Source organism: Nothoprocta perdicaria, unplaced genomic scaffold, assembly GCF_003342845.1.
Source record: "Nothoprocta perdicaria isolate Ctin4 unplaced genomic scaffold, notPer1 scaffold_310, whole genome shotgun sequence".
Taxonomy (NCBI): domain Eukaryota; kingdom Metazoa; phylum Chordata; class Aves; order Tinamiformes; family Tinamidae; genus Nothoprocta; species Nothoprocta perdicaria.
In genome coordinates, this window is record NW_020455545.1 from 384,383 (window position 1) to 409,808 (window position 25,426).

The 25,426-nt window shown below is 38.7% G+C and overlaps 1 protein-coding gene across 3 annotated transcripts in view; it reads left to right on the forward strand.

Moving 5' to 3' along the window:
- Positions 1-21,472, forward strand: part of HERC4 (HECT and RLD domain containing E3 ubiquitin protein ligase 4) — a 40,949-nt gene extending 19,477 nt beyond the window's left edge. For all 3 annotated transcript variants that reach the window (XM_026042699.1, XM_026042701.1, XM_026042700.1), the window contains 18 exons: positions 2,013-2,143; positions 3,138-3,298; positions 3,686-3,762; positions 5,002-5,126; positions 6,321-6,380; positions 6,869-6,980; positions 7,463-7,652; positions 9,088-9,260; positions 10,778-10,894; positions 14,096-14,194; positions 15,153-15,320; positions 15,438-15,581; positions 16,068-16,234; positions 16,714-16,780; positions 17,001-17,083; positions 18,537-18,720; positions 19,150-19,252; positions 20,103-21,472. In XM_026042699.1, the coding sequence (XP_025898484.1) occupies positions 2,013-2,143; positions 3,138-3,298; positions 3,686-3,762; positions 5,002-5,126; positions 6,321-6,380; positions 6,869-6,980; positions 7,463-7,652; positions 9,088-9,260; positions 10,778-10,894; positions 14,096-14,194; positions 15,153-15,320; positions 15,438-15,581; positions 16,068-16,234; positions 16,714-16,780; positions 17,001-17,083; positions 18,537-18,720; positions 19,150-19,252; positions 20,103-20,311 (2,370 nt within the window). In that variant the 3' untranslated portion in view covers positions 20,312-21,472. The remainder of the gene's footprint in view (positions 1-2,012; positions 2,144-3,137; positions 3,299-3,685; positions 3,763-5,001; positions 5,127-6,320; positions 6,381-6,868; positions 6,981-7,462; positions 7,653-9,087; positions 9,261-10,777; positions 10,895-14,095; positions 14,195-15,152; positions 15,321-15,437; positions 15,582-16,067; positions 16,235-16,713; positions 16,781-17,000; positions 17,084-18,536; positions 18,721-19,149; positions 19,253-20,102) is intronic.
- The last annotated feature ends 3,954 nt before the right edge of the window (positions 21,473-25,426 follow it).

Below are 25,426 nucleotides of genomic sequence, written 5' to 3' on the forward strand. Positions count from 1 at the left end.
GCACTTTCTACTTAKGTACTATTGACAAGCCAGTAGAAGGGTTGAAGATGTAGATAATCCACTCGTAGTACTTGCAGTATGGGCTTTCATCGAAGGTTGGCTATTATTTCAAGGCTGACTTGCACTAAATATGTATTCTGTGTCAGTGTGTTAGGTTCTTAGAGCAACATTGGGATTGATGAAAATTCTTGGAGAGCTGAAATGTGTTGAGTTGCCCTGTATGTAATGGTTGGCTAAATGAATCATTTGCAGACTTTGTTGAAGGTTTGGAACATTAGGAACAGAAGCAAAATAGAATGTGTAGTGCTAGGGATCTTTCTTACACTATTCATCACTAAGATTGTGCATGTGAAGCTTCAAGTATTCAAAATTAACTTTGTTTTGTTGTGGGTAGCCATACACTGTGGGTGTGTGACTTACAGCASTTGATTCCTATGCCTTCCTTGCAGTGTTTTGATACTTGGATTAGACTTCAGCACTTGGGTACAAATCAGTGTGTTAATACTGCGATGTTTACTTTTGTTAAGTGCTCTTAATGCATCAATTAAAAAATACTTTGAACTTTACTAGCAATAGAATACAATGCTGGTCAGCATTCAGAACAATTCTGATCAGCATTCAGAAAGGTGACTAAACATCTGTCACTTTATTTCTGAATCTGTTGGATTCAAAATTTCCAAAGAAAAATTAATACTGGAAATGTACATTTTTAAAAATTATATTAGTCTGAATTATTACTCTGCAGCAAGTGAGAACTTAGTTTGGAGGTCTGGCTCTCTGGAGCCATTCTCTTGTTGCTTTGATGAGCTTAAGTTTCTACATTTAAGACTGTTCAAAAGCAGTTGCTTTTTTTGTCATAAAATAGTCTTTTGCTTAGCCTGAAAAAGATATGTTGCAACTTCATAATCCTGATATCGAAAATGCTGTATTGTGCAAAGTTAGGGAAGTAGAGAATGTAAAGAAAGTGCAGCAGCTGGTAACTTGCATTCTTTGTTCCTTTTTAGTGTGTAGAAGATAACTTAATCCATTCTAGTGGCTTTAAAGGAAGTTTGAAGTTATTGAATTTACTCTAAATAATATGAATTGTGTACCCATTTGTGTGGGCTCATTCTCCCTTTCATGATAGAGAGGTCYTATTTATATCTCTTATACACAATGTTGTGTATTTTTTAAAGTCCTACTAAAATTCAGAAATACGTGTCACTTTGTTACCCTATTCAGTGAATGAGATTGTTGGTTTTTCTCAGCGGACGCTGCCATTTTAATGATGATTGCCAGCAGAGGTCCAATCTGGTGCAGAGTAGGACTGAAAGAAACAGCTTTACAATTGCAAAGCATTTGAAAATGGAAAGTTTCAAAGTTGTTGTAAGGTAAGTTGTACGACTTTTAAAAATGTTTGTAGCATTACATTCTTCTATTGGCTATTGGAGTTTTTGGTTAATTCTTTTTTTTTTTTTTGAGAAATTAATCAAAAACACTTAAATTATTTGCCTTACAACAGTGTTGGATTTTTTTCTGGTTTCTTATGCTTTCAAATAATGAAGCTGATTATTTCAGTCATACTCTGCATCATCTCTCAGAGAAGGGTGACTTCTCTGATAATTTCTCTGGTAATTTTTATATTCAGGATTTAAAAACCAAAGTACTTATTTTAATAGTCTGAGTTTCTATGCCATTATAGTTCATGAAGAAAACTGGAAAAGAGGAGAAGCGAGGATTAGTATCTATTAATTATACAAGTTAATGGCAGAACTTTTGTATAATAATGTGGAATTTACAAGAACATGATTTACAAGTAAGGTAAACCTGAAAACTGTGCCACACTTTCATAACTGCAATTAACTTGTGAGCTTTAGGTATGTCAGGGTCCCCTTCTGTAATTTTTTTCTTTCTTCCCCACAATGCCAAAACTATCAGACAAGGAAATTTGTTTGAACCTTCTAGTTTTGATAAGTTTGTCTGTCTGTTCTGAGACATGCTATCCTTTTAATTCAAATACTTTATTTGTTTAGGAAGGTGGGGTTTTCACATTTGGAGCTGGAGGCTATGGTCAGTTGGGTCATAACTCTACCAGCCACGAGATAAACCCAAGGAAAGTTTTTGAACTTATGGGAAGTGTTGTCACACAGATCACTTGTGGAAGGTAAGTATTCTGTTCTAAGCACTGCAGATCTTATAAAATTGTTATGTATAAATTGTTATATATGTTATGATAGAAAGTARTTCTAATAACTTTTTTTATTCTAATGACAATGGGAAAGGGGAGATAGGATAGTCTCTAACAAAAAAATTAACTATTATTTTTAAAGCATTAAGTAGGAGAACTGAAGGAAGCTCTACTATTTGAGGTCCATGAGTCTCTAAACTGAAAATGTGTATAATTAAGTACTGATTATTTCTGGCATGTACTCATCTGCTATTAAAGAATGAGGACATCTGGGGAGGTGTGTGTGCTTCACTGAGGATAAGTATAAAATTACATACCTTACTTTGTGAAAGTGCCTATATTACTGTACTTCACTTTGGCCCCTAGTGGATTTTTATTGCATTTATTATAGTAACAGCCAAGAAACGTGGAAAACGTCTCCATCGCAGATGAAAATGTCCTTGTCTAAAGAATTGCATTCTAAGAAGACAAAATAGGGGAAGAAGATAAATACGGGTCAACAACGTTTTGTGTGTGTGTGTATATGTTTATGTGCGTGTATATACACACTAACACACACACACACACACACACACACAGAGCTAATTGTTCAGTTGACATTGGTTGAATCCATTCCCATTTGGTAATCTGCATGAATTTAATACTGCTTCTTCCCAAATTTAAGAGAGACCATATAGAGTTGAAAGAAGAGGTGAAACCCATCAGGTATAAACTTCAAAGCCCCATGATACCTGAAAGCACAGCTTGTCACTAGGCAGGAGGCTGAGGTGATGTCTGGCATCTTTGCTCCCTGATTTTTTTCTTGAAAATGTTTTGCCTGCTGGCGGTATTGCTAGTGGCAGCACATTCCCTAGGGAGCAGTTGCTGCTACAGGACCTTTACCATAGTGTTTTAACAAAGTTCTTAGTTTGGCTTGCATTAAGGCTTTTGTTACTGATTTCTTTCTTTCTTTCTTTCTTTCTTCCCCTAGGCAGCACACTACTGCATTTGTTCCTTCATCTGGAAGAATATATTCTTTTGGACTTGGAGGTAATGGACAATTAGGTACAGGAACAACAAGTAATAGGAAAAGTCCATTCACAGTAAAAGGAAACTGGCTTCCTTACACTAATCAGTGCCCACTAGGTGCAGGTAAGGATACCTGACATAATTGCTCTCTGGATTTGTGTTCTGTTATAAATGTTCTGCAAGTCTTGAGATGTAAATTAAATCTGTGTTGTGGTAACTTTCTTCTAAACAGTTCATTTTCATAATGTTCTGTTTCCTAAATTCAATTTCTCTGTGGGAAATACTCACTAAAAATACTTATTTCTGCTGTTGGGTTAAATGCTTTGTTAGCAGTAAACCTAACATATTGCTGCTGGTGTTTACCTCAGTCAGATATAGAGAAAACTGTTGCAGAGATCTCCTTTCAGCCAGATATTATAACAAAAGAATCATTTCCTAACTGAGTGTACGGATTGCAGTGTCTCCGATGTTTCTCTGATTTCAGTTGCATGTGTGTTRTTCTTATTACAGACAGTGAGGAATTTTACTGTGTAAAGAAAATTTTCTCTGGTGGGGACCAAAGTTTTGCACACTACTCTAATCCACAGGTAATACACTGAAATATATATTGATTTCCAAGTCTGTCAAAACTAAATTGAGAGATCCAGTTATTGTGTGTTAACAATCAGTAAGTCCTTGAGGGTTTTTGGCACGATATTTTTTTTCCCATGTGATGAGTTAAGGAAAACTTGGTAATAAAAATGGCAAGGTTGGAGGATGATGGAAAGGAAATGTTAAGTGACTCGGTTAAGCAGAGACTCTGAATGCAATTGCTGTGTGGGTTTACTGTTTTTTTTTTACAGAAGAATAAGCAATAGATGAACTTTGATGCTGCAAAAGTGTTCCCTTTGGTACTCCTTAGTTCAGAAATGTATATCAAATTCTTTCAGACTTAGTTGAGTACCGTGCTCTTGGGACCGGTGTGTCCTTGCCAGATCAGGGGCTTTGGACAGACAAAATCTGTTTTCTCAAGTTAGTTTTTGAGTCAGTTGAGCTCTCTGAATCACYCTGAGCTTAAATGATATTTCTAGTGGCGCGAGGGAGCCAGCAAGAGGCTTTCTCACTTTGATCCTGGAGAATAGGATCAGAATTAGACTTTGGCAACAGCTAATCCTTAGCCTGGCAGCTGCATTGTCAGACTGCGCTCTCAGGAAATATGGCACCTCTTAGTAGTTTATTTTTGGTGCTGCTTTTCCACCTCTCTTTGAACTAACACTCCTACTCAAAATGAACTTCTTGCTTCCAGTCTGTTCCTCTCTATTGGATACTTTGCTGGCATTCATTCATTATGAGCAGTACATGAAAATGTAATAGAAGCTCATCAGATGATCAAAGAAGTGTGGTACAGGTTTCTTTTCTTGAGAGCAGTGGGGTGGGAGAGCCGCTGTCCAAAAACCGGAATGGCTCCTTTTTGGCCTGCTTACGGTCGGAACTAAAAGGCTGACAGTGATGAGGAAGAAGAGGAGATGCTCTGTACTTGTGTCTGATGCATGTTGGTTAGTGTTCACATTCTAAAAAAGTGGGTGTCTATTTAGGAGGGTTGCCTTGAAGTTGTAGTGCAAATTTAACACACTAATTTGGATAGTTGTTAGAATGTGTTTAGCTTACTCTGCTCTAATGGTGAATGTAGAACTGCTAAATAAATTCAATTTATCTCAGAGATAATTTCACAATAATTGTCCAAGTAGGCAAATTGTTAAAAAAGAGAACAAGAGCTGAAACACAGGATTGCTTTTATGGAAATAAAACTTGTGCATCTAATGCCTTCCACTTTCTTTAAAATTTAGAATATGGTACCACCAGATGATTTCAGGTATCCTGACTTTTTGAAGCAGATTTGGACTGTGAATGAAGCGTTTATTCAGAAATTGTTGTCTTTCCCATCCGGAAGACTTCCTGCGGAGATAGCTAAGTAAGTGCTGCTGAGGAAAGAAGTCTTGCATTATTGCATGCATGATTTCTGCGTTTGTGTGGAGCTCTTGCTGCACTCTCACTGGTGCGCTTGTAAAGCAGTTTAGGTCCTGCTTTGTCATCTCGGTCACAGTTTAGATTACCTTTCTAAACAGGATTAAGATATGTGCATGGTTGCACTTCAGAAAAATAACAGTAGATATAAAGGAAAATCAGTAACTGTATGTCATTAGGTAAGGATCACAAAGGGGAAAAAAAATGTTGCAGTACTTGTGCTTTGGATGGCAGAGCTCAGAGGGTGGTGATAAATGGGACCGAGTCCAGTTGGAGGCCTGCAACCAGTGATGTCCTTCAGGGATCAGTACTGGGCCCCGGTGCTATTCAACTTGCTCATCAATGAGGACATTGAGTGCACCCTGAGCAAGTTTGCAGATGACACCAAGCTGGGCGGAGTGGCCGACACTCCGGAGGGCTATGCTGCCATCCAGAGGGACCTGGACAGGCTGGAGAGCTGGGCAGAGAGGAACCTCCTGAGGTTCAATAAGGACAAGTGCGGGGTCCTGCACCTGGGGAGGAATAACCCCAGGCACCAGTACAGATTAGGGACTGACCTGCTGGAGAGCAGCTCAGCAGAGAGGGACCTGGGAGTCCTGGTTGACAGCAAGTTAACCRTGAGCAAGCAGTGCCCTCATGGCCAAGAAAGACAATGGGATCCTGGCCTGCATCAGGAAGAGTATTGCCAGCAGGTCAAGAGAACGGATCCTGTCTCTTTACTCCCCTCTTCCTCATGTGAGGAAGAACTTCACTGTGAGGGTGACAGAGCCCTGGAACAGGCTGCCCAGGGTGGGTTGTGGAGTCTCCTTCTCCGGAGATCTTCAAAACCTGCCGGGATGCCACCCTGTGCCACGTGCTATGGGTGTCCCTGCTGGAGCGGGGAGTTGGACTAGATGATCTCTAGAGGTCTCTGTCAAGAGGTCTCTTTCAACCACGCTGTGATTCTATGCTTGTGTTTTGAACAGTGTTGAGTCAAGAATGTAGGTTTTATCTGATGTTGTTTAGTCTTATTAAAATTTGCTGCATTCTATTGTGAAATGCAATTCATTGCAGATTAAATTCAGTCCTTTATAAAAATGCCTATTTCTAAAAGGAAAAGATAACTTACAAGACATAATTTGATTCATATGAACAATTTCAGTGAAATCGATGGAACGTTTTCCTCAGCTGGGTGCCTGAATGGGAGCTTTTTGGCTTTGAGGTAAGCGGTTAGGCACATAGCCGTTTCTGTGAGCTGAAGAATTAGTGGTAGCTACTTTCCTAGTGTCTCGCTTCAAGTAGAATCCTGTTCCCCTAGGTCTGTACCTTAGCGTTACTCCAATACCCTTCAACTTGCTCTAGAATCCTGTGGTGTGATTTGTCACCTACCTGAGCACAGCATGTCTGCAGAAGTGTGTCCCCTCTGGCTGTTGGTGCGTGATCAAACAGCACCAGATCTTGTATAATCCAGGAGGAATACATTGCATAGGTTTTGTAAAACCTAGCACTCCTAATGTGTTGCCTTGAAGTTAAATTTGCAAGCTATTATTTGGTGTCTTCAGGGGTCATCTGAGATGGGAGTCTGATACTGTGACTTTTCATGTTTCAATTCCTTAGTAAATAGGACTAAGTATTAAAGGTGAAAAAATTGGAGAGGGATGATGAACATAGATTCAGTCATTTTCCCCATATTTTTTTCCCTTGCTGCAGCAATGATGATCATTACAAAACCAGTGCTCGATTCTCAGGGGTTGATATGAATGCTGCTAGACTGCTATTTCACAAACTTATACAGCCTGACCATGCTCATATATCACAACAGGTTTGTCCTGCGTATTTTGCTTACATTTGAAATGATCTTACTTCATTGCAGTTATTCGGAAATGCAGTTGTTTTGCTTGGTCTGACCTTTTTCTTGTAATAACTTTATTTACTTTTACCTTAAGTACTTTACAGAAGAATAACTTTTCTTTAGTAAGGTAAAACAATAATGTTGTACCAGTTAGGTTACCCCATTAGCATATTGTAAATGTTTGCATTTTAATATTTAATGTACTGTCTTGTTTTCTAAATTTACCTTATTTAAAACTTTTTTTGTAGACTTCTTTAATCTAGCAGGGGAAAGGATACTAAATAGCTTTGCCTTGCATCCATGCAGTTATGAACAATGACATTACCAAATCAGTCTTTTGTAGCATATACTCTAGGTGCTTATCTCTTTAAGATTTTTTTTCTTAAAAGGTTGTGTTTTTTCTTAAGTGTATAATTGCATTAAAATGAACTGAATTTTGTTTTTTACTGTAGGTTGCAGCTAGTTTGGAAAAGAACCTCATTCCCAAATTGACAAGCTCCTTACCAGATGTTGAAGCCTTGAGGCTGTATCTCACACTACCAGAGTGCCCACTGATGAGTGATGCAAATAATTTTACAACGTTAGCTATTCCTTTTGGAGCAGCTATTCTGAACCTAGAAAAAGCTCCTCAAAAAGTTCTTGGTAAGATATTTAATTCCTCGCTCTTCAAACTAAGAATCTTCAGGCTATAGAAAGCTACAGAAATTCCACCAGTGAAGACACTCTCAGTAACGCCAAATTCCACCAGTGAAGACACTCTCAGTAACACCTACTCTGTATTCCCAGTGCTGCAGAATTCTCTGATGAGAAGGTTAAGAGCTAGTGTTGCTCCCTGTGCAGGAGAGGGTCGTTCTCTTGTTTCTGGATGAGCTGACTGGCAGTCTGTGTAAATCGATCTTGTGTCGTAGTCTCTGGGCTAAGGAATGAAAGGACTTTGGGAAGGAATGAAACCACATAGTTCAGTGTATTTGATATATGTCTTTGCTCTGTAAAGTGAAGATTGTGGTCATAACATAATGAACTCTGAATGATTTCCAGCGAGTTAAAAGAGCAGACATTAAATTCATTGTGTTGATGGAAACACCTGCATATTTATGTGTGAGGACCTAGTTTTCTCCCTGATCTAGGATGTGGCCTTCAAAGCAGTTTAGAATAACTCTAGCTGTCTTATACCATTTTCTTATGTCTCGTCATCTGCATTTTGAAATCTGAGATTTCAGAACATTTCCTTAAAATACTTCCTCTCAAAATAATAACTTTCTCAGTAAGTTTCTCTGAAGGTAGTTACTTCTCCCTTATTTATTTTTCTGCTTATATTTGTAATTCAGCACTTTTTTGTCTATATGTGAGAATGTTTCTATTGTTCACAGTAGGACTGTTTGCTTAAGTAACGAAGTTTCAGGTTATGGACCATCTGTTTTATGTCAGAACTTGTTCCATGATACTCTAGTGCGCGGAATAACAAACTTAATTTTAAGGGAGAGTCTATTACAACAGAGCATTTGTAAGAGGATTCATCCTTTGTGCAAGGATTAGTTTTCTGCTTAGAACCTGGTAGCTGTCTTGTTGTGTTAAATGTTCTTTATTGGGACATACTTAGAAGAGAAGGTGGTTTAATAGCAGTGGCCCATTATTCTACCTTGTTTTTCCCCTCAGCTCTCTTGTCTCCAGCATTGGTTCACAGATAGGCAGCTCCCACACTTGCTTCTGCTCTCTTAACTTTGTTTTGTCTTTATCTATTACTTTCCTCTCCAAAGCTGCACCAATTGGCCAATACTCACACTTAGATGATTGGTGATGTCAGTTTTGTTTTACATTCCAGAAAGCAGAAAGGGGAGAGTGTGGCCCTATAGAATAATATGTCAYTTTATCTTTAGTTGAGTGTCTGTTGCATCCCAACCTTTCTTCTATGTGGAGAGCTGAWTTTGTATCGAAAGTACCTTTTTTTCTCCAACAAGTGTGCTTTCTCGTAAAAGTCCTTTCCTTGTAAGACAGAATGTCCTTWTCTTGTAAGGATAGTTTAACCCAATGTTGTATTGGCAAATACTGCATTTGTGTGTTTGCCATTCCTGCACAGAAAACTGGTGGTCTGTACTTGAACCTCCGTTGTTCCTCAAGATAGTGGAACTCTACAAGGATGTCGTAGTGCACCTCCTAAAGCTCTACAAGATTGGCATTCCTGCTTCTGAAAGAAGAATATTTACCAACTTTCTACACACTGCTTTCAGAGTTCTGGAAATTCTGCATAAAGTAAGTTTGAATCAGTTTTAATCACATGTTTGTTCTTGTCATCATCTGTGTGCAGTTTAGTCCTTAAAGGAAGTTGACTAAAGAGTTCTAAATATTTAGGTTTGTCTTAGCGACTACAGAATATCTGTAGCTGTCCATCAGGACCTCTGAAACATTGGGATTCTAGATGCCAATTTGACTTGCAGACAGAATTTCCTATTTTCTTGGGAACACAGATGGACTCAGTTGGCTGTATCTGGGAAGGTACATGAACAAAATTGCTTGAAATAAGCAAGTAATATCAGAAATGGAAGGGGAAAGCAATCCTGTTTCAAATAAGAAAAATCTGAACAATTTTAGCGAGACAAATATTTACCCAATTTATTTAGTGTGTTAATATTGCAATTTAGTTCATGAAAAAATAATGAATTTATAAGCCTTGAACAAAATACTCCACATAATTTGGAGTAACCCAATTAGGCATGGCACAAGCTGCTTTGTCTTAATTGGAACCGCAGTTTCTGTCCTTTTTGTCTCCAACCCTGGTCATGCTGCCTATTCTAGTCATGCTGCTTTTTGTGATTACAGGCTCAAAGGGGGTTTAAGACACTCCCTAAGGTGCTCATCCAGTTACTTTATTTGTGCAATATAGCAAAAAGGGACAGGCATCTAAACTGGACTTTTGTGTGCTAGGCATGTAAAATGCCTTAAAAATGAAACAACAAACCCACTGAATTTGCCAACAGTTTTGATAATGGTCTTTGAAGCTTTTGCTGTGTATCCATTTGAATCCAGTCTGGCTCTCCTCTTCTAAATTCCATTTCTTTGGAGAAGCCCATCTATAATGAACAGATGGTTACACAGTAGAAATAGTTATAGTTTTTACCTGAGTGCTGCCCAGGTCTTTATATTGATGTTTTCTAAATAATCACCACCTATGAAGGAATGCAGGGGAAAGCAYTGAAGAACATTTAACTTTTCTAGTATCTCTTCCTTTTTGGTGGTGAGGAGTTGTTTAAGAAAGACAGACTTGGTTTACTTGGTTATACATTCAGAAGAGCTCACGTTTTTGGAAGTCAACAGCACCTATCTGTATTTGGGAAAAGCGTGTATTACAGTGCAATAAGTTTGCACTGTAGGAAGCTCCGGGATTAAAACTGTAGAGAAAGGCTTTTATATAACGCTGCTTTTGTACTTTGACTATCTTACTCATAGTAGAGATGACTCATTCATAGGCAAATACGGTTTCTGTGAGATCATATGATGTTTGAAAATGACAGTAGTGCAACATTTTATGCTCAACTAATCCTATTTTCCCTTGCGGTTTAGSTGAGATAGTTAAATAATCCATGTTTCTGTGCTTTAAATGTCTTCTTTATATTTTTGCACACACTTGTTTTCGTTGATCTTTTAAAATTATTTTTTTTTATAGTAGGTGGGTATTTATGACAGACAAATTAATCGCTTGAAAATACGGAAAATGCTTTTAAATATTCTCACACAAAGTGATAACAAAAAAATAAATTTCACTTCTTTAGGTAAATGAAAGAGGACAAGTTATACAGTATGACAGATTTTATATTCATGAGATACCAGATTTGATAGATATCAGAAATGACTATTTCAACTGGGTCCAGCAGCAGGTATTTGGAATGGTAAGTTAGTTTGTTTTGTCTTGACTTGTTTCTGTTCCTTTATAGAAGTTGGTAGGTTCTCTAGTTACTTTCTTATGTCTGGTATGACTTAGGTCAGGCGCTTGCTGAGAAGGAGTTACTAAGTAGGTGTGCTTCATGGAGGGTGCCATTCGTAGGACTGACACTGTTCAGCATTTTAATCTGTCAGTTAAAAAGCAATTTGGAATAATGTCAAACCAAGATTTACGATGGCAAAGAGGTTAGGAAATTAATTAATGGTAGGAAAATATCCAGAATATCTTGCTCTATGAGCTAGGTTCAGTGGTAGGTCTTGGTATTAGAAAGAAATATAGATGTGGCGAAAGCAGAAATCGTCCTGGAAAATGGAATCTAGCAGTGTACTTAGGGAGTTTCAGGGGGATGGATAACTGTTTCTTACTGTGAGTGTAGCAATAAGAACTGAGAGAACTAATTCTTGGATCTCTAAGCAGAGAAGTGGTAAGTGGGAGTAAATGAATGACTCTGCAGAGATTTAGTGAGGTGGGTAGGAGGATTTTGCCACACAGGTCTTTCCCTTCTGCTTTGGAGGAATACCAAGTAAGCTCATACACTTGCTGTAGTCATCTAAGTTTAATTCTTCAGCARCAATGTCTGGGGGGTTCTGGACCCTGATTATAATCCACTTTTGCAGGGTGCTCTGCAAATACAAAGCCAGTGATTATCTCACACCCAAAGAATCTAAAACTGCAGAATAACATAACAACAGAAGGGAGATTTGGGGAGTGTGAAGAAATAATGAGTCAGTATTGACAGTCATGACAGACAGCTGTTTCAGCCAAGCTGCATACTGAGCTGTCTGCACTAAGATAGAATTCTGAGAAATATTTTGAAAGAGAATTCACTGATKTTGGGGAGGTTCCCAGAAAGCATCCCCTAAGTATGAATAATCACAGAGTGGGGAAAAAATCAGAAATATGCTCGCCTCAAAATGTCACCAGCCCGTGATGAGGCTGGTGCTGATAGCTGAGAGGAGCAGTCTGCCAAATGGTGCTGATGTTGCAGAGCCTTGGACGCGGGGACAGACAGTGTATTTGGAGAGGAGAGTGAGCTCAGGAGGGATCSAGGAAGGGGAATTGGAAAGGTGCTAGCAACTATGTTTAAATGGMTGTAAATAAACCAACGTTGCCAATGTCACAACCAGAGAAGAAAGTAATAAAACATAGTGAAATGAGGGCTGGAAACTTGAGTTCTAAGGAAACTCTAAAGCTCCACTTGATAACCAAATGAGAAAGTTGAGCAGCAATTTGGCATTATGGAGAAAATATTRGATAGTGACTTTCCTTTGATCATTATTTTGTCATGCATTTGTCCAGCTTTAAGTTGAACAAAAAAAGATGATTAGGTTCATTATAGGACTGAAAGAAATTCCACATCTTTAGTCTGTTCTCCTTCATAAATGTATGTTCCTTGCCTTTATACTTCTTGGTTTTCTTCTTGCTTTTAAAACAATCAGAAACTCTGCTTGCCAGTTGAACCAGTAATAATGAATCGGATTTCTTTTTTCACTGGTGTTACTTTTATTGTCTTAACTTGGAGCATAACTGTTTGCTCAATTCCTTAGTTAAGTGTAGACAGGAAACAATAAAAGAAATGTTGTGCTGTGGTACCTCTTGTTGAGATGAAGGACATATTTTGTGAAAGCAGATACTGATTTTGCTCCACATTTTAAGTCATGAGAWAAGTCCCCTCCTTCTTTACCTCCTGAAAGTTAAGTGTTCACTCTGAATACAGAGTAAACAAACACTTCTTARCACTGAACTTGACATCAAAGCTTGTAACCTACCAATTTTTAAAATAATTACTATATCAACACTTTTAATGTGTCACTTGGATTTTCTTTCAACCTATGTCAGGTTGTTTCCTTCGATTCTAGTGCAAATTCCTGGAAAAAGTTCCATTTTGCTCTCAACAGTAGATAAATGAGTGGGGAAAGACTGAAGCTACTTAAATGACGATTTACTCACTTGAAGAGATAGTTTTAAAATAACTGAGATAGTGCTTAAAGGAATTGAAAAGACTGTTTTAATTAGCAATAAACAATGGCAGACACGGTAAAAGTATGGAATTACATTAAATCCTCTTGCAATATGTGACGTACTTCGATCTGGTGTTTGCTTTGAGGACTGAGAGATAGGGACAGGGAAGACTATAGGTGATGGTGTTGCGGCCATCACTCGCTTTTAGTTATAGATGTCTACATACATTGTCCCTTTCTGACCATTAAGCAAAAATAGGCTTAGCTTTCACCAAAGGGTCAAGTAGCAATGGAAACTCTGTTTCTCATCCAAGTTTATCTAGGAAATGTCTTGGATTTAATGTGCTGTAATAATCCGAGAATGAAAATGCATAAATAAAGTCAGTTTTCTTTTCTGTACATTTACCATGTTTAATTTTTTGCATCCAAGAAAAAATGATACATTATGCTTCCTTTTAAAAGACTAACATATAGGATGTTGAAGGACATGGTGGTATCTGGTAGACTAATTAAAATGTTTATGGCGGTTATTTATTTTTCAGTAAACATTCTTTTTTTGGGAAAAAGCTGTAGCTAAATATTTTTAACTCAACATCAGAGATGAATAATTAATGCAGACACTAATGCTGCTTTTTCATCTTAATTATTGCTACCTTTGTGCAAATGCTGTCATAGGATGTCAACCATGGATTAACTGAGGTAAGATTGGTTGCATTCTGATTGTTGTTGCAGAACATAAGGAAATCAGAAATACGGTTGTGAAGGACTGTTTGAGGGGTTCTACTGGGAATAATGTGTTAAGTTCATATGGCTGTAATTGGAAAAGAGCTTATAAACTGCCTTGCTGGATAAAACTGGTCAGATTATTTACTAAGATTGTTCTTGGGGCAAAGATATTTCTCTGTGTAGCCAACTTAGAGTTTGAGAATAAGAACGTTTTCTGACTATGTCTAGCAGTCATAACAAAAGTTCTGAAATTAAAATGTGCTAGGCGTTTRTTTTTTTTGTGTTGTGCTGAAATACTAAATGATTGAAAATATACTCACCTGAAAAACTTATTAGTCCTGCATTAACAGTCAGTAAAAACTTATTGCTTTTCTATAAAATTAATATATTAAAATGCCATTTTCTTTAACCATCATTCTGTTTCAATAAGCAGAGTTATGACATGATTCTCTTMCTTCTAGTTAACAGATATTCCTGTTACAATTTGCACGTACCCATTTGTATTTGATGCCCAAGCAAAGACGACTCTCTTGCAAACAGATGCAGTCATACAGATGCAGGTAAGAGTGTCATTTCCTAACATTGCTTTTTTCTAACTCAATGTAATTTCCTCTGAGATTCTGTCCCCGTCCCCCTCCAGATGCATAATATGATAAGAGCCTAGTACATTTGTAATCATATAAATAAGGATTTTTTTCATTAACTAGATTTCTTCTTCCAAGTATTAACAAACCATAGTACAGATGTTAAACAAGTATAAAGTATGTGTGTGTACATGCACATATGGGTTTGCATGTATCTGTACATATTTTTAAAAAGTGATTTTTAAATGACCTGCAAAAAGGCCACTGTAGAGCCAGGAGCTGGAGCCAAAGTGCAAGCCTCTTGTTAGAGGGAGCAGCTAGTTTCTATTACTTACCATTTCTCTTCCTGATGACGCCTKGGAGCTAATCTGTTTTCAAGATTGGTTGTATCTTATCTCTGCAAGGCAACATATTGGCTGCACTTAATTATTTACTGTACCCCTATTGCACTTTTTCATTGCTCATGCCACCTTCAAAATGTTACTAAATAATTATAACTCAAATGGTAAAAAAAAAAAAAAAAAGTGATAGATGAAAAAACATTTTCCATAAAATCCACAAATCACTTTCTAATGCTGCTTTCATATCGGATTTATATTAAACACATTACTCTTCATTTGCTCGTTAGATAATATATAATAATTTGTTGTTCTTTGTGTTTTTTTTTTCTTTCAAGTATTTTAATTGGAGTATAAAAAGCTAAGTTCTAAAACCTCCCTGAATATTAGCATTAAGGCTAATGGGGAAAAGAAATATATTCCTGCTAAGATGAAAGWTATCAGAAGAAAGTTTGTGCGAGCTTTCTAGCTTCCCTAATGGATATCGCCGTTCCTGTCTCCTCTCCCTCTTAATTTAGTTTGATAGACTTACTTGAATGTTGTCAGGCATCTAATATTACCTATTAACATTTTTACTCTGTTTTTCTTTTGCCCAGATGGCTGTTGATCAGGCTCATAGGCAGAATTTGTCATCTCTCTTTCTGCCTGTGTTTGAATCTGTSAACCCATGCCTGATATTAATGGTGCGAAGAGACAATATTGTGGGAGATGCTGTGGAAGTCCTAAGGAAAACCAAGAACGTAGACTACAAGAAACCCCTCAAGGTATTACCAGTCTATACTGCTCCAAGTCTCTTTCCCTGACACAAGCAAGTGAATATTTTTCAGATGACTCCATKTCATGTTCCATAGGCACTGTGCTAACTGAAGGTTATTTTGTAGGTTATTTTTGTAGGGGAAGAAGCTGTTGATGCTGGAGGTGTTCGCAAAGAATTTTTTTTGCTTATCATGAGGGAGCTKCTAGATCCCAAATACGGCATGTTCAGATACTATGAAGAGTCGCGACTGATCTGGTTCTCAGATAAGGTGGGGTCCAGTCTGCTGTGATGAATTTTGCTTTTAACTTCTTAACTACTTATTTATCAAAATGTGCATGTAGTTGTCTGTGTGTGTGTGTTTGGGGGTTTTTTGATTGTTTGTTTTTTTAATTCTAGGTATGTAACCACTGAGTGGTGTAATGTTAAATCACTGGCAATCTTTCTGCAGTACTTTCAGTAACGTGCAGTACTTTTAAACACATTTTCCGCTACCAGCCTTTTGGGGTTTTGCTATTCTTTGGTTTATTTATTAGTTTAGGAGTATAAAGAATCCTGTTTCTCCTTAACCAGCTGAGTGAGAGACTGAAATAAAACTTTATCTTGTTTTCTTCAGTACTAATGGTTATGTATCTATCTATGGAAAATAGAAATGGAGCATACTTGGTTTATATTTCACTCTACTTTTTTTCTGACTTCTGTAAGGCTAGAATAACATTGTTTTAAATTACTTAAATTGTTTATTTTCTGTTCTTAGACTTTTGAAGACAGTGACTTGTTCCATTTGATTGGTGTTGTCTGTGGCCTAGCAATATATAACTTTACTATCGTAGACCTTCATTTCCCTTTGGCTTTGTACAAAAAGCTGCTGAATAAAAAGCCATCTCTGGATGATTTAAAAGAGTTGATGCCAGATGTTGGCAGGTAAGCAGGAAGGAAAAAATGAGTGATTCTAAGAATTTTAACACTCTTCTAAAGGTTAAAGAACATGCTTAATGATTAGTGTTTGAATTAATAGGATAAACATCTCTAACTTGCGTCCATCGTGCCATTTGATATAGGTTTTTTATTGTTAAACACTTGCTTCTCAGTGCATGTTTTTTGATCTTTTTATCTTCTGTTTTTATTCTACAAKAATATTAGGGAAAAAAAATCTTGAAAAAAAAAAAAAGGCAATTCTTTGCATGCTCACCTCTGCATACTGTAGTTTCAAAGCAGTGTGAGTTGCTTGAAATTTTACACCGCTGCACTACAAGGTGCAAGTCAGCCAGATAATAACGGAAATGTAACAGTAGGAAGAGTTTTCCTTTACCCCTAGAATTATCAAAATGTAAAGAGAACTTCAGAAACTTAAATTAATCTTTCTTCCTACTAGTACAAACACGTGGTAATTTATTTTTCAGGAGCATGCAACAGTTACTGGACTATCCGGAGGATGACATAGAGGAAATATTTTGTCTTAATTTTACTGTAAGTTTTAAATGTTGTTTAAAATACTTTTCAGCAGCTTTCACAGTCTGTTATGACTGTCTCTGAGTTTAAGCAAAACCATCAGCTTCTGATCCTCATGAATTTTAGTGTTTTCTGCTTGTGTTAACTGAGTGCCCTTTGTGTTGCTCTTAGCTAGGTGGGAGGAAGAAATCCTCTGACAGTAAATAAAATCTCTGTTATTCTTGTTTGTTTTAAATAGATTACTGTGGAAAATTTTGGTACAACAGAAATTAAAGAGCTTGTTCCTAATGGTGCTGACATTCCTGTAGTCAAACAAAATAGGTGAGTTTTATGAGGCACAGGGTAGGTCAATGTTACTGCCTGCTTTGCAGCATAACAGGTCTACTAACTGCAATGTTACAGGAGTTTGGGAGGGAAAAAGTGCTTTGGCTGTTTTTTTCCCAGCTATATTTTCATGTGTATTGTTAAAACATATTATGTGTGYAGTATGTTAAAACATACTGCATTTACGATTATGGATTTACCAACTACTGAGAGACTATGTAGTTCTTCTCAAAATGAGTAACTTTTTTTTTTTGCCTATGTAACTTTTTTTTATGGCCTATTTGACTATGTTSTCTTAATTTTATAAGGTGAAAATGCTTGTGATTTTGCAGGAAGTTATGATTATATATAGTTATGATTAAAATTTAATGACTAAAAGCAAAAACTTCATCCTAATACCTTTTGTAGCCACTCTATGTATTTGAAAGAAAATTTTCAGGAAAGACTGCCAGTTGTAGGGAAGGTAACTTGGTTTGGTGCTCACTAGCATCGTTTCCAAATGAGTATGTGAGAGGTGTTTCCCCCTGCCGTGAATTTGGCTACTTCTGTTTAGAAATTAGCATCCCCTCTGCCACGCTTGCCTTCCTGGATTTGGAGAGAGAGCAGTTTGTTTCTAACATTTTGCAGTATTCTCAGGCCATCTTTCTTATTTCTGTCCTTTAATTGTCATATCTTCTCTGTGCTTTTGATTTTGTGATTCTGTAAACAGAGAGGACACACTCTTCGAGAGCAAAGTGCACGGTTATGTTTTGTAAAAACAGGAGATGATTAAGTCACTCTGACGCTAACAGCATTAACAAAACTTTTTTTTTGCTAGTCATACCCACAGCTATTGTATCACATTAGTGAATTCTAGTGATCTCCTTAGCTGCTACGAATATGCTAATATTACTATGATAAGGTAGTGGATATTTCCAAAATGACAGGACAATTCTTTGTGCTGAAGTACAAATAACAGCCTGTTTTTCAGTAGCTTAGCTTTTTTGCCCTGATCTTTTTACCATGTAGGACTTCACATCCCTTCGAAGCTAATTGGCATTTTGAGTACACGTATGGTAATCCCTTTAATTAAAAGTACAATAGTGCTTTTGAATAATCTGCTTCAGAGCAGAGCATGGAATTCAAGCCTTCGAGCCTGTTGCCATTCAGTCTGATTCCCTACAATGCATACGAACAAGAGAAATGCTCACGGTCCCTGAAATAAATAACATTGACTCTCTGTTGTGCACTGCAGAATCTGTTTTGAGAGGGGGAAAAAAAACCAAACTCACGTGCCATTTTCATTCAGGTTATCTTCACTATATCCATAGCACTGCCTTGAGAATACACTGTCTTAGGTATTTTTTTAGCCTAATATGCTCTACTCTGCTTTATATTTAAGTGACTACTGTTTTATGAGAAGGATTTTCTCCATTTTTAATATGATTGCGTTGTTTTTTCCTTCTCACAGGCAAGATTTTGTGGATGCATATGTGGATTACATCTTCAATAAATCAGTGGCGTCCTTGTTCAGTGCATTCCATGCAGGCTTCCACAAAGTGTGTGGAGGCAAAGTTCTTCAGCTCTTCCAGCCCAGCGAGCTGCAGGCAATGGTGATTGGGAACACTAATTATGATTGGAAGGAGTTGGAGAAGGTAAAAACCACACATAGCAACTTGTTTCATGTATTTTTAATTTCAAGATGCAAAACARAATCTGTGAAATGTCCTTCCTAGTCCTGCTTTCTCCATTAATGTGGTTAAGGTGACTAATACGATTTTTCAGCCTTTATTGAATAGATAGTATATTTGAGGAATTTTTGTTTGCCATCAGTGAATGAAGACACTAAAATATTACTTGCCTGCCCTSTCTAGTTTTCCCTTCCATTTTCTGAAGGCATTGGACTTGAAAGAGAAGTGAAGAAAAATTGCATTGAACTGGAAGGCAGACGCATGCAATRTATTTAGTTAGAAGGGTAAAAGTGAATGAAAATGCACACGTTCAATTGAAATGCATTAGTGTCATGTGTTTCAGGTTAATTCTACCAGTTCAACAGTAATAACCTCATTTTCTCATCATTTTAGAATACAGAATACAAAGGAGAATATTGGGCAGACCATCCTACAATTAAAATATTCTGGGAGGTTTTTCATGAGTTGACCTTGGAGAAGAAAAAGCAGTTTCTATGTGAGTATTGAACACCATTTTGCAGACACAGGTAACTGAACAGGATCGTTGTGGTCTTAGATTCTCACTGTGAGAGAGAATTCACTATTTCTCTATAGTGATGCAAATAACTTCATGGAGAGGAAAAAGTAGTGACAGAAGGACCTGGTTACAGGTGTGTCTTGGATTTGGGGGTGGGGTGTCTGAAATTTAGTCTGGATGGAGATTTAGAAGATCGAAGTAAATTGAAGCAGGATTAGGGGAGAAAAAAATAATAACCCAAATTGCAAATGTCACTTATCCGATGACTAGGACTTTTTGTGTGTTTTGGCATCAGATTCACATGCTCTGCCCCACATAGATGGAGGTACAATTGTTCATAAATATTTAGTTACCAATAGGAGAGGAAGAATGTCCAGGGAAGAGAAAGTTTCCTGTGAATGAGCTGCTATTGAGAATAGATCAGGTATTGGTTCACATACAGTTCAGCAGAACTTCTCGTTGAAAAACAAGTTGCGTTTATTTATAAGATGGTTAAACATGTGGTAATGGTTCAGGTAACTGTTTTTTAAAAGATACAGCCTGCTACGACTTTCTACTTTCATCAATGACTATTTGGCCTCACGTGCTAAAGGGTTTTCTTTTGTATATCCCTTGTGTCACACTTAAAAAGTTTATATGTGCAAGCTGGAGAGCAATTTGAGTCATTACTTATTCTTTTTCAGTTTATCRGAACAAATTTAATGTGAAACTGCTGTTAAAATAATTGGAAAATGTAAATAATGATTAGAACTGTGGTATATGGGGGATATACAGTATTAGCCTTAAACTACCTTCAGGACTTTGTGTTTGTTTTTTTTTTTCTTGGCAGTGTTTCTGACAGGCAGTGATCGTATTCCAATTCTTGGAATGAAGTGTCTTAAACTAGTCATCCAACCAACAGGAGGTGGAGAAGGTTATCTTCCAGTAGCTCACACTTGCTTTAATCTTCTTGATCTTCCAAAATACACAGATAAAAAAACCCTAAAATCTAAGCTGATCCAGGCTATAGATCACTATGAAGGTTTCAGTCTAGTATAACTTCAGAAATGAGAGTTCTGTGTAATGTGGGATCATTAAACTAACTTTTTTTTGTCTTTCTTGTGGTGGTAAATTCAGTGGATAAAATGATGGAGACGATAATATAACTGATTATTTGCAAAATGTTCAGTGGTATGGATATTCATGGGAGCCAAAAAGTAATTACAGAAATGAAGAACTGTCTTAATACATCCATTCTTGTACAGAACCATGTGTTTTATGCCATCTTACAATAAAAACGAGAGTATTGTGAATGGAAGTCAAGCTTCACTAACATGAATTAACATTTCACCTTCTGCAAATAATTTGGTGTGTGAGTGCATGAGAGACTTGCCTACGTTTTTCAGATCACTGAGTAAGAAYATTTAGCTCCTTCCCTGGTAAATTTACTTGATAACTTTTCATTTTGTAAATAAACTTTTTTTGTGATAAAATAATTATGTTCCAATAGCRGTATGGTTTCTATTGCTTGTAATGAATATGAGCTTATTTTATGTCTTTTAACAAGAAGTGACTACTCTGATTTCTGAAGATATATTTTTCTGGTTTCTTTTAAGAACCTTAATAATGGAAGTGATTGCTCAAAAGACATTCATCTTCAGAATGTACAATCCAATGATTTCCGTGAAGCAATCGCTTAGTGCTGGTACAAAACTACAAATAAYGGCTTTTATAATATATGGGTGGACATGGTGACTTAATACACGTTTATTTTTAAAGACTGCTTCTGTAATTATGTGGACACAATTATAAAAGAGGTTAATTTATCAATGGCAACCTCTGCAGCCATGGGTCAAGAATACAGCCTAGCAGCAAAAGATGCACCAGACAGATGTTACTGTCAAGAGGTTAAATGTTTATTTTTTAAATGCTGAAAGCGTAGTTTATGCTTTCTAATAGAATTTTCACTTTTTTCCAGATAAATGCATTTGAAATAACTCTTTAACACACCCCTTCCCTTTTCTTAAAGTTTATTTTTAGTATAAGTGCCCTGAGACAATTGTGCTTAGCTGAACACTTTTGGATTTGACTTTCTTCCTTTGGTTAAGCTCCCGATTGTTTGTGGTGTTAATGCATATGTGACTTGCAGCTGTGAAACAAATATTTATTTTTTTTAGATTTTTAAATGCAGTGAAAACAATTCAAGCTATAATAAAAGACTTGAATGAAAACTCTTCTTGGTTGATGTGTATGGATGCTTGCATCATGCATACTTCAGTAGGAGGGTAACTTCTGCATGCATTAAATCAAGAGCACGGCTCAGCTACTAAAAGCTCACTTTAAAACAGAAGAATTCGTTCATTGTAATGAAGTGTAATATATGTAGCTACTGCACTGGCGATAGATGGATGTGTAATACACAGAGTAGCTAAAAGTGTTGCTGTTCCCATAACACTGTGTGTTTTCACAGCTCTCCGGTGCAGTGTAACCTCTAGTAACTTCTTTGTACGCAGCCCGTATTCCGTCTTTTTCAACATTGTTACCTGGCTGGCCAATTCTCCCTGTTGTGAAAGACAAGAGACCAGCAAATATTAAAGCTTAATCTTATTTCACATGGAAGAAAGAAAGGGACAAAAATATGCTTTCATTTCATCAGGTAATTTAAAACACTCTTTCAGAATTATGAAATAGCAAGATTATAAAGGCTAATACTCAGAAATTAGGAAATGACTAATGTGAAGCTGTCAGTCTTGCTTCTTGCCTTGGGTGTTACATGATCACGTCCGTGATCGTTTTTTTTTCCATGGGACTCTTGCTCCATTCGTTGCACACAGTTGCCCTTCACTGAATGACAGTTAAATGTTTGTTTCCAGGTTGTAGGTCCAAGCCTGATTCCACGTGCATCCTAAACCCAGGACTGTACCTACCTACAAACTATGTTTTTTTGCCATGTTTAGGTTTTTATCAATATTAATRTGGGATCAGTAATAGCTTCATTTTGTAGGTGAGCGGCTCTGAGACAGCCCAACCATGTTGACTGAAGATATGCTCATTTTCAGTGCCAAATTTAGACTATACTAGACAACGTTAAGTGTCGTTTGTCTCTGGAGGGCAGTTAATGCCGGCCGGAGTGGCTGGGGTGATTACTTCATGTTTCTGTAACAGGTATTTCTTCCTCTTGTTGTAGTGGAGATGTGGAAGGTTCAAGGGTGTGGGGGGCTTCTTGGGTGTGTTTTGATGATTGGCCAAACATGCCATTAAGAACCCGCTGGCAGAGCAGGGATGGAATGAGGTTCCTCGGGGCAGCATTCCCCCGAGGGACACCCTCCTTTCTGCAGCTTTGGCCTCTCTGGGCGCGGGGATTGGGTCCTTCAGAGCATGGTCGGGTTGATAAACACTCTTGATTATTTTACAGGTGTTAGCTCGTTCTCTGCAGTGAGACAGGTGCCCTCTTGCAAAACAGACATAACCTGCAGTATGAGGTAAAGGATTTGAAATGTCCTCCCAGAGGTAGGGGAATTAACAGCCATGTGCAGGGCTTGTACAGAAGTTCAGTACTGAAGGAGAGGAAGGTGGGTGGCACGAAGTGCATGTTTGCTCCCCTGCAGCCTCTTTGCAGGCAGCACTCAGTGCTCTGCATTGGGTGAGGAAGGAAAACAAGCTCTGCCCCTGTGAGGTGCAGCAGTGTAGGGCTTGTCTTCGTGTCGCACTCCAGTCGTTCGATTCCTGCAGTGAATGGATGAACCTATCTCCTAGCTCTTGTCTTGTGCTTGAATGTGCTGTTCAGATTCCTGTTGATCATATTTGAAGCAATATCTTTAAAGGCTAGTCAGGATTTCTAAAGGCACAGATTTATCTAAAGGCATTGGATTTATCAGGTGGTRGAACATATTTTAGAATCATGGCTTAGAAATGCTCCTGAGCCTTTTGCTGGGAGATGTACACACGTAAAGAATCCGTAGAATGGCACCCATTGCCATAACTTCTGTACATGCAAGTGCTCTGTCCATTGGCCTCTCRCTCCTGCTCCTGAGGCAGCCAGAAGTAAAGAAGGGGAAGAAGTAAAGGCAGGTGGCACAGGGGGGTAGATAGGGYTTGGTGTGGAGTGTGGGTAGAAGGACCCTGCGTGAGTTTGGGGGGAATTCCCTGGTGCCTGTGACCGGCCGTGTTCTGCGTGCAGCTCTGTGCTAGTCCCTGGCAAAGCTCTGTGCTGGGCCACGCTGGGGTGCGTTGAGGGCAGCRCGGGTCCTTGCAGCCTCGTGGCAAGGACGCGGTGCTGAGGTGGGGCAGTTCCCTGTGCCGCAAACGGCCTCCAGGAGCTGTTGGCAGCAGCACGCAGGGAGCTTGGGGGAGCTGCCTGTGCCCCAGCTGGCGGCCGTTGGCCAGCGCTGGGCTCCCCGTAGCCCCGTGAGGGGCAGCAGCTGGGCCGTTCTCCTCATGTTGCTGCTCGTGCTGCTGCTGCTGCTCGTGCTGCTGCTTCCCAGCCCTTCTGCGAGCCGTGAGTACTGCCGCGCACTGCGCCGCTCGCACCGGCGGCACGGGCCCCTCGGCGCGGTCACCACAGGCAGCTGGGCCGCTTGTGCCTGCCGGAGGTGCCCCCGAGCCCTCGTGCTGTGGAAGGGATGGTGTGCTTCAGCAGCGGCTTCTGCTTGCAAGCACTGCTTTGCAGTTGGAGTAGTTCAGTAACTACTGAACATGTTTGTGTGTTGAGTTTCTTCGGCTTCCGAAAGTTTATTCCCTTGGTAGACCTGTTCATGGTTTAGTGCTGTGTGCAGTGGATGTGCCAGCAGTTCCCTGGCGTGTGGCAGCAGTGCTGGGGCTGCCTGTGAAGGGCAGGATCCCATGTGCGTAGCAGGGCCCTCCCTGCTGCTCCGTGTCCCCTAAAGCTGAGCGGCCCTTGGGCCTCCGTGTAACCAGTAACCCCTTTCATGCCTTGTGGCTGGTGTTTAAGGTAGTTGCATCGTGCATCGTATCTTGTGCTCCCTAAATGAATCCTTTTTGCGTCCCGCTTGTGCTGCATTTGCCTCTCTYCCCTACGTGACCCCTTGTTTCTCTCCCAGGTCGATTCCTGCAGCTTTCGCTGAGGTTGTYGGAGCCTCACCGGCCCGGGGCTGTTGGTGTCTCCTCTGCTCTTTGGCTAGCGAGGCCAGCCAGCCCTCGGAGCGAGTGAGGAGTCACTGTGCAAAGGGCACTGCTGTGACTCGGGGGTTTCTTGGTTCTGGCTAGTTTGGAACCTCCTGGTAGGTAGATGTGGCCGGTTGTTTCAGTCTGTTCCATTTTATGTGATTCTGTGTAGTTTTGTTGTTAGAAATCTGTATTTTGAGACTTGAATTTTATTTTGTGACTCTATAGGTCACAAAATACAGATTTCCTGCAGCTTTGCCTGAGGTTATCGGAGCCTCACAGGCACGGGGCTGTTGGTCCAGTATCAGCTGCCTTTAGGTTTAACTAGTCTGCTTCTGTATTCGAGCACTGAGTATTGAACCCGCAGAACTGAGCTGTTACCTGGGTCCTTTTCCAAACTTTGTTGTTTCTGATTTAATTCAAATTCTGGGAGCTCCATACGAGGTCCTTTGAGGCAACAGTATTATGCATTTAATAAACTCTTTTAATAACCATAATCACTACTTAAAAGGTACTGGGTTCAAGATAGACCCTTTCAGAATACATGGCTGTTAATGAAAACTTACTGTATGTTTTAAATACTGACCTGTTTTATGTACKTGAAATACTTTTGCAAGGTATCATATCATCCAAATAAGCGAGTACTAAGAAGGRGAGGGCTAAACATGTTAATATATCATGAAACAAATGCTTGTACTTGCTCAGTATGGTCATTTAATATAAATTAATATATTTAATTTAATATAACTCCTTCAGAAGGGGTTAATGCAAATTCTAGAAAATTAATTGAAACCCCAGAAGGACAACTGGGACTGAGTGTGCTCTTCCCAGCTTCCCCAAACACGTAATCTAAGAGGCCGAGTGGCCGTGGGTAACGCTCCCGTGCTGTGCTGGCCAACATCCCTCATGCCCATCCTTTGCCTTGTGCTGAACTCCAGCCGCGGCCTAGTCTTACGTATGTTATTTAAAGAAAGCATCTTCACTCTTGACTTCATTTGCTAAATTAAGGTTTAAAATACAAATAGATGGACACCAAAAATCAAATGACAA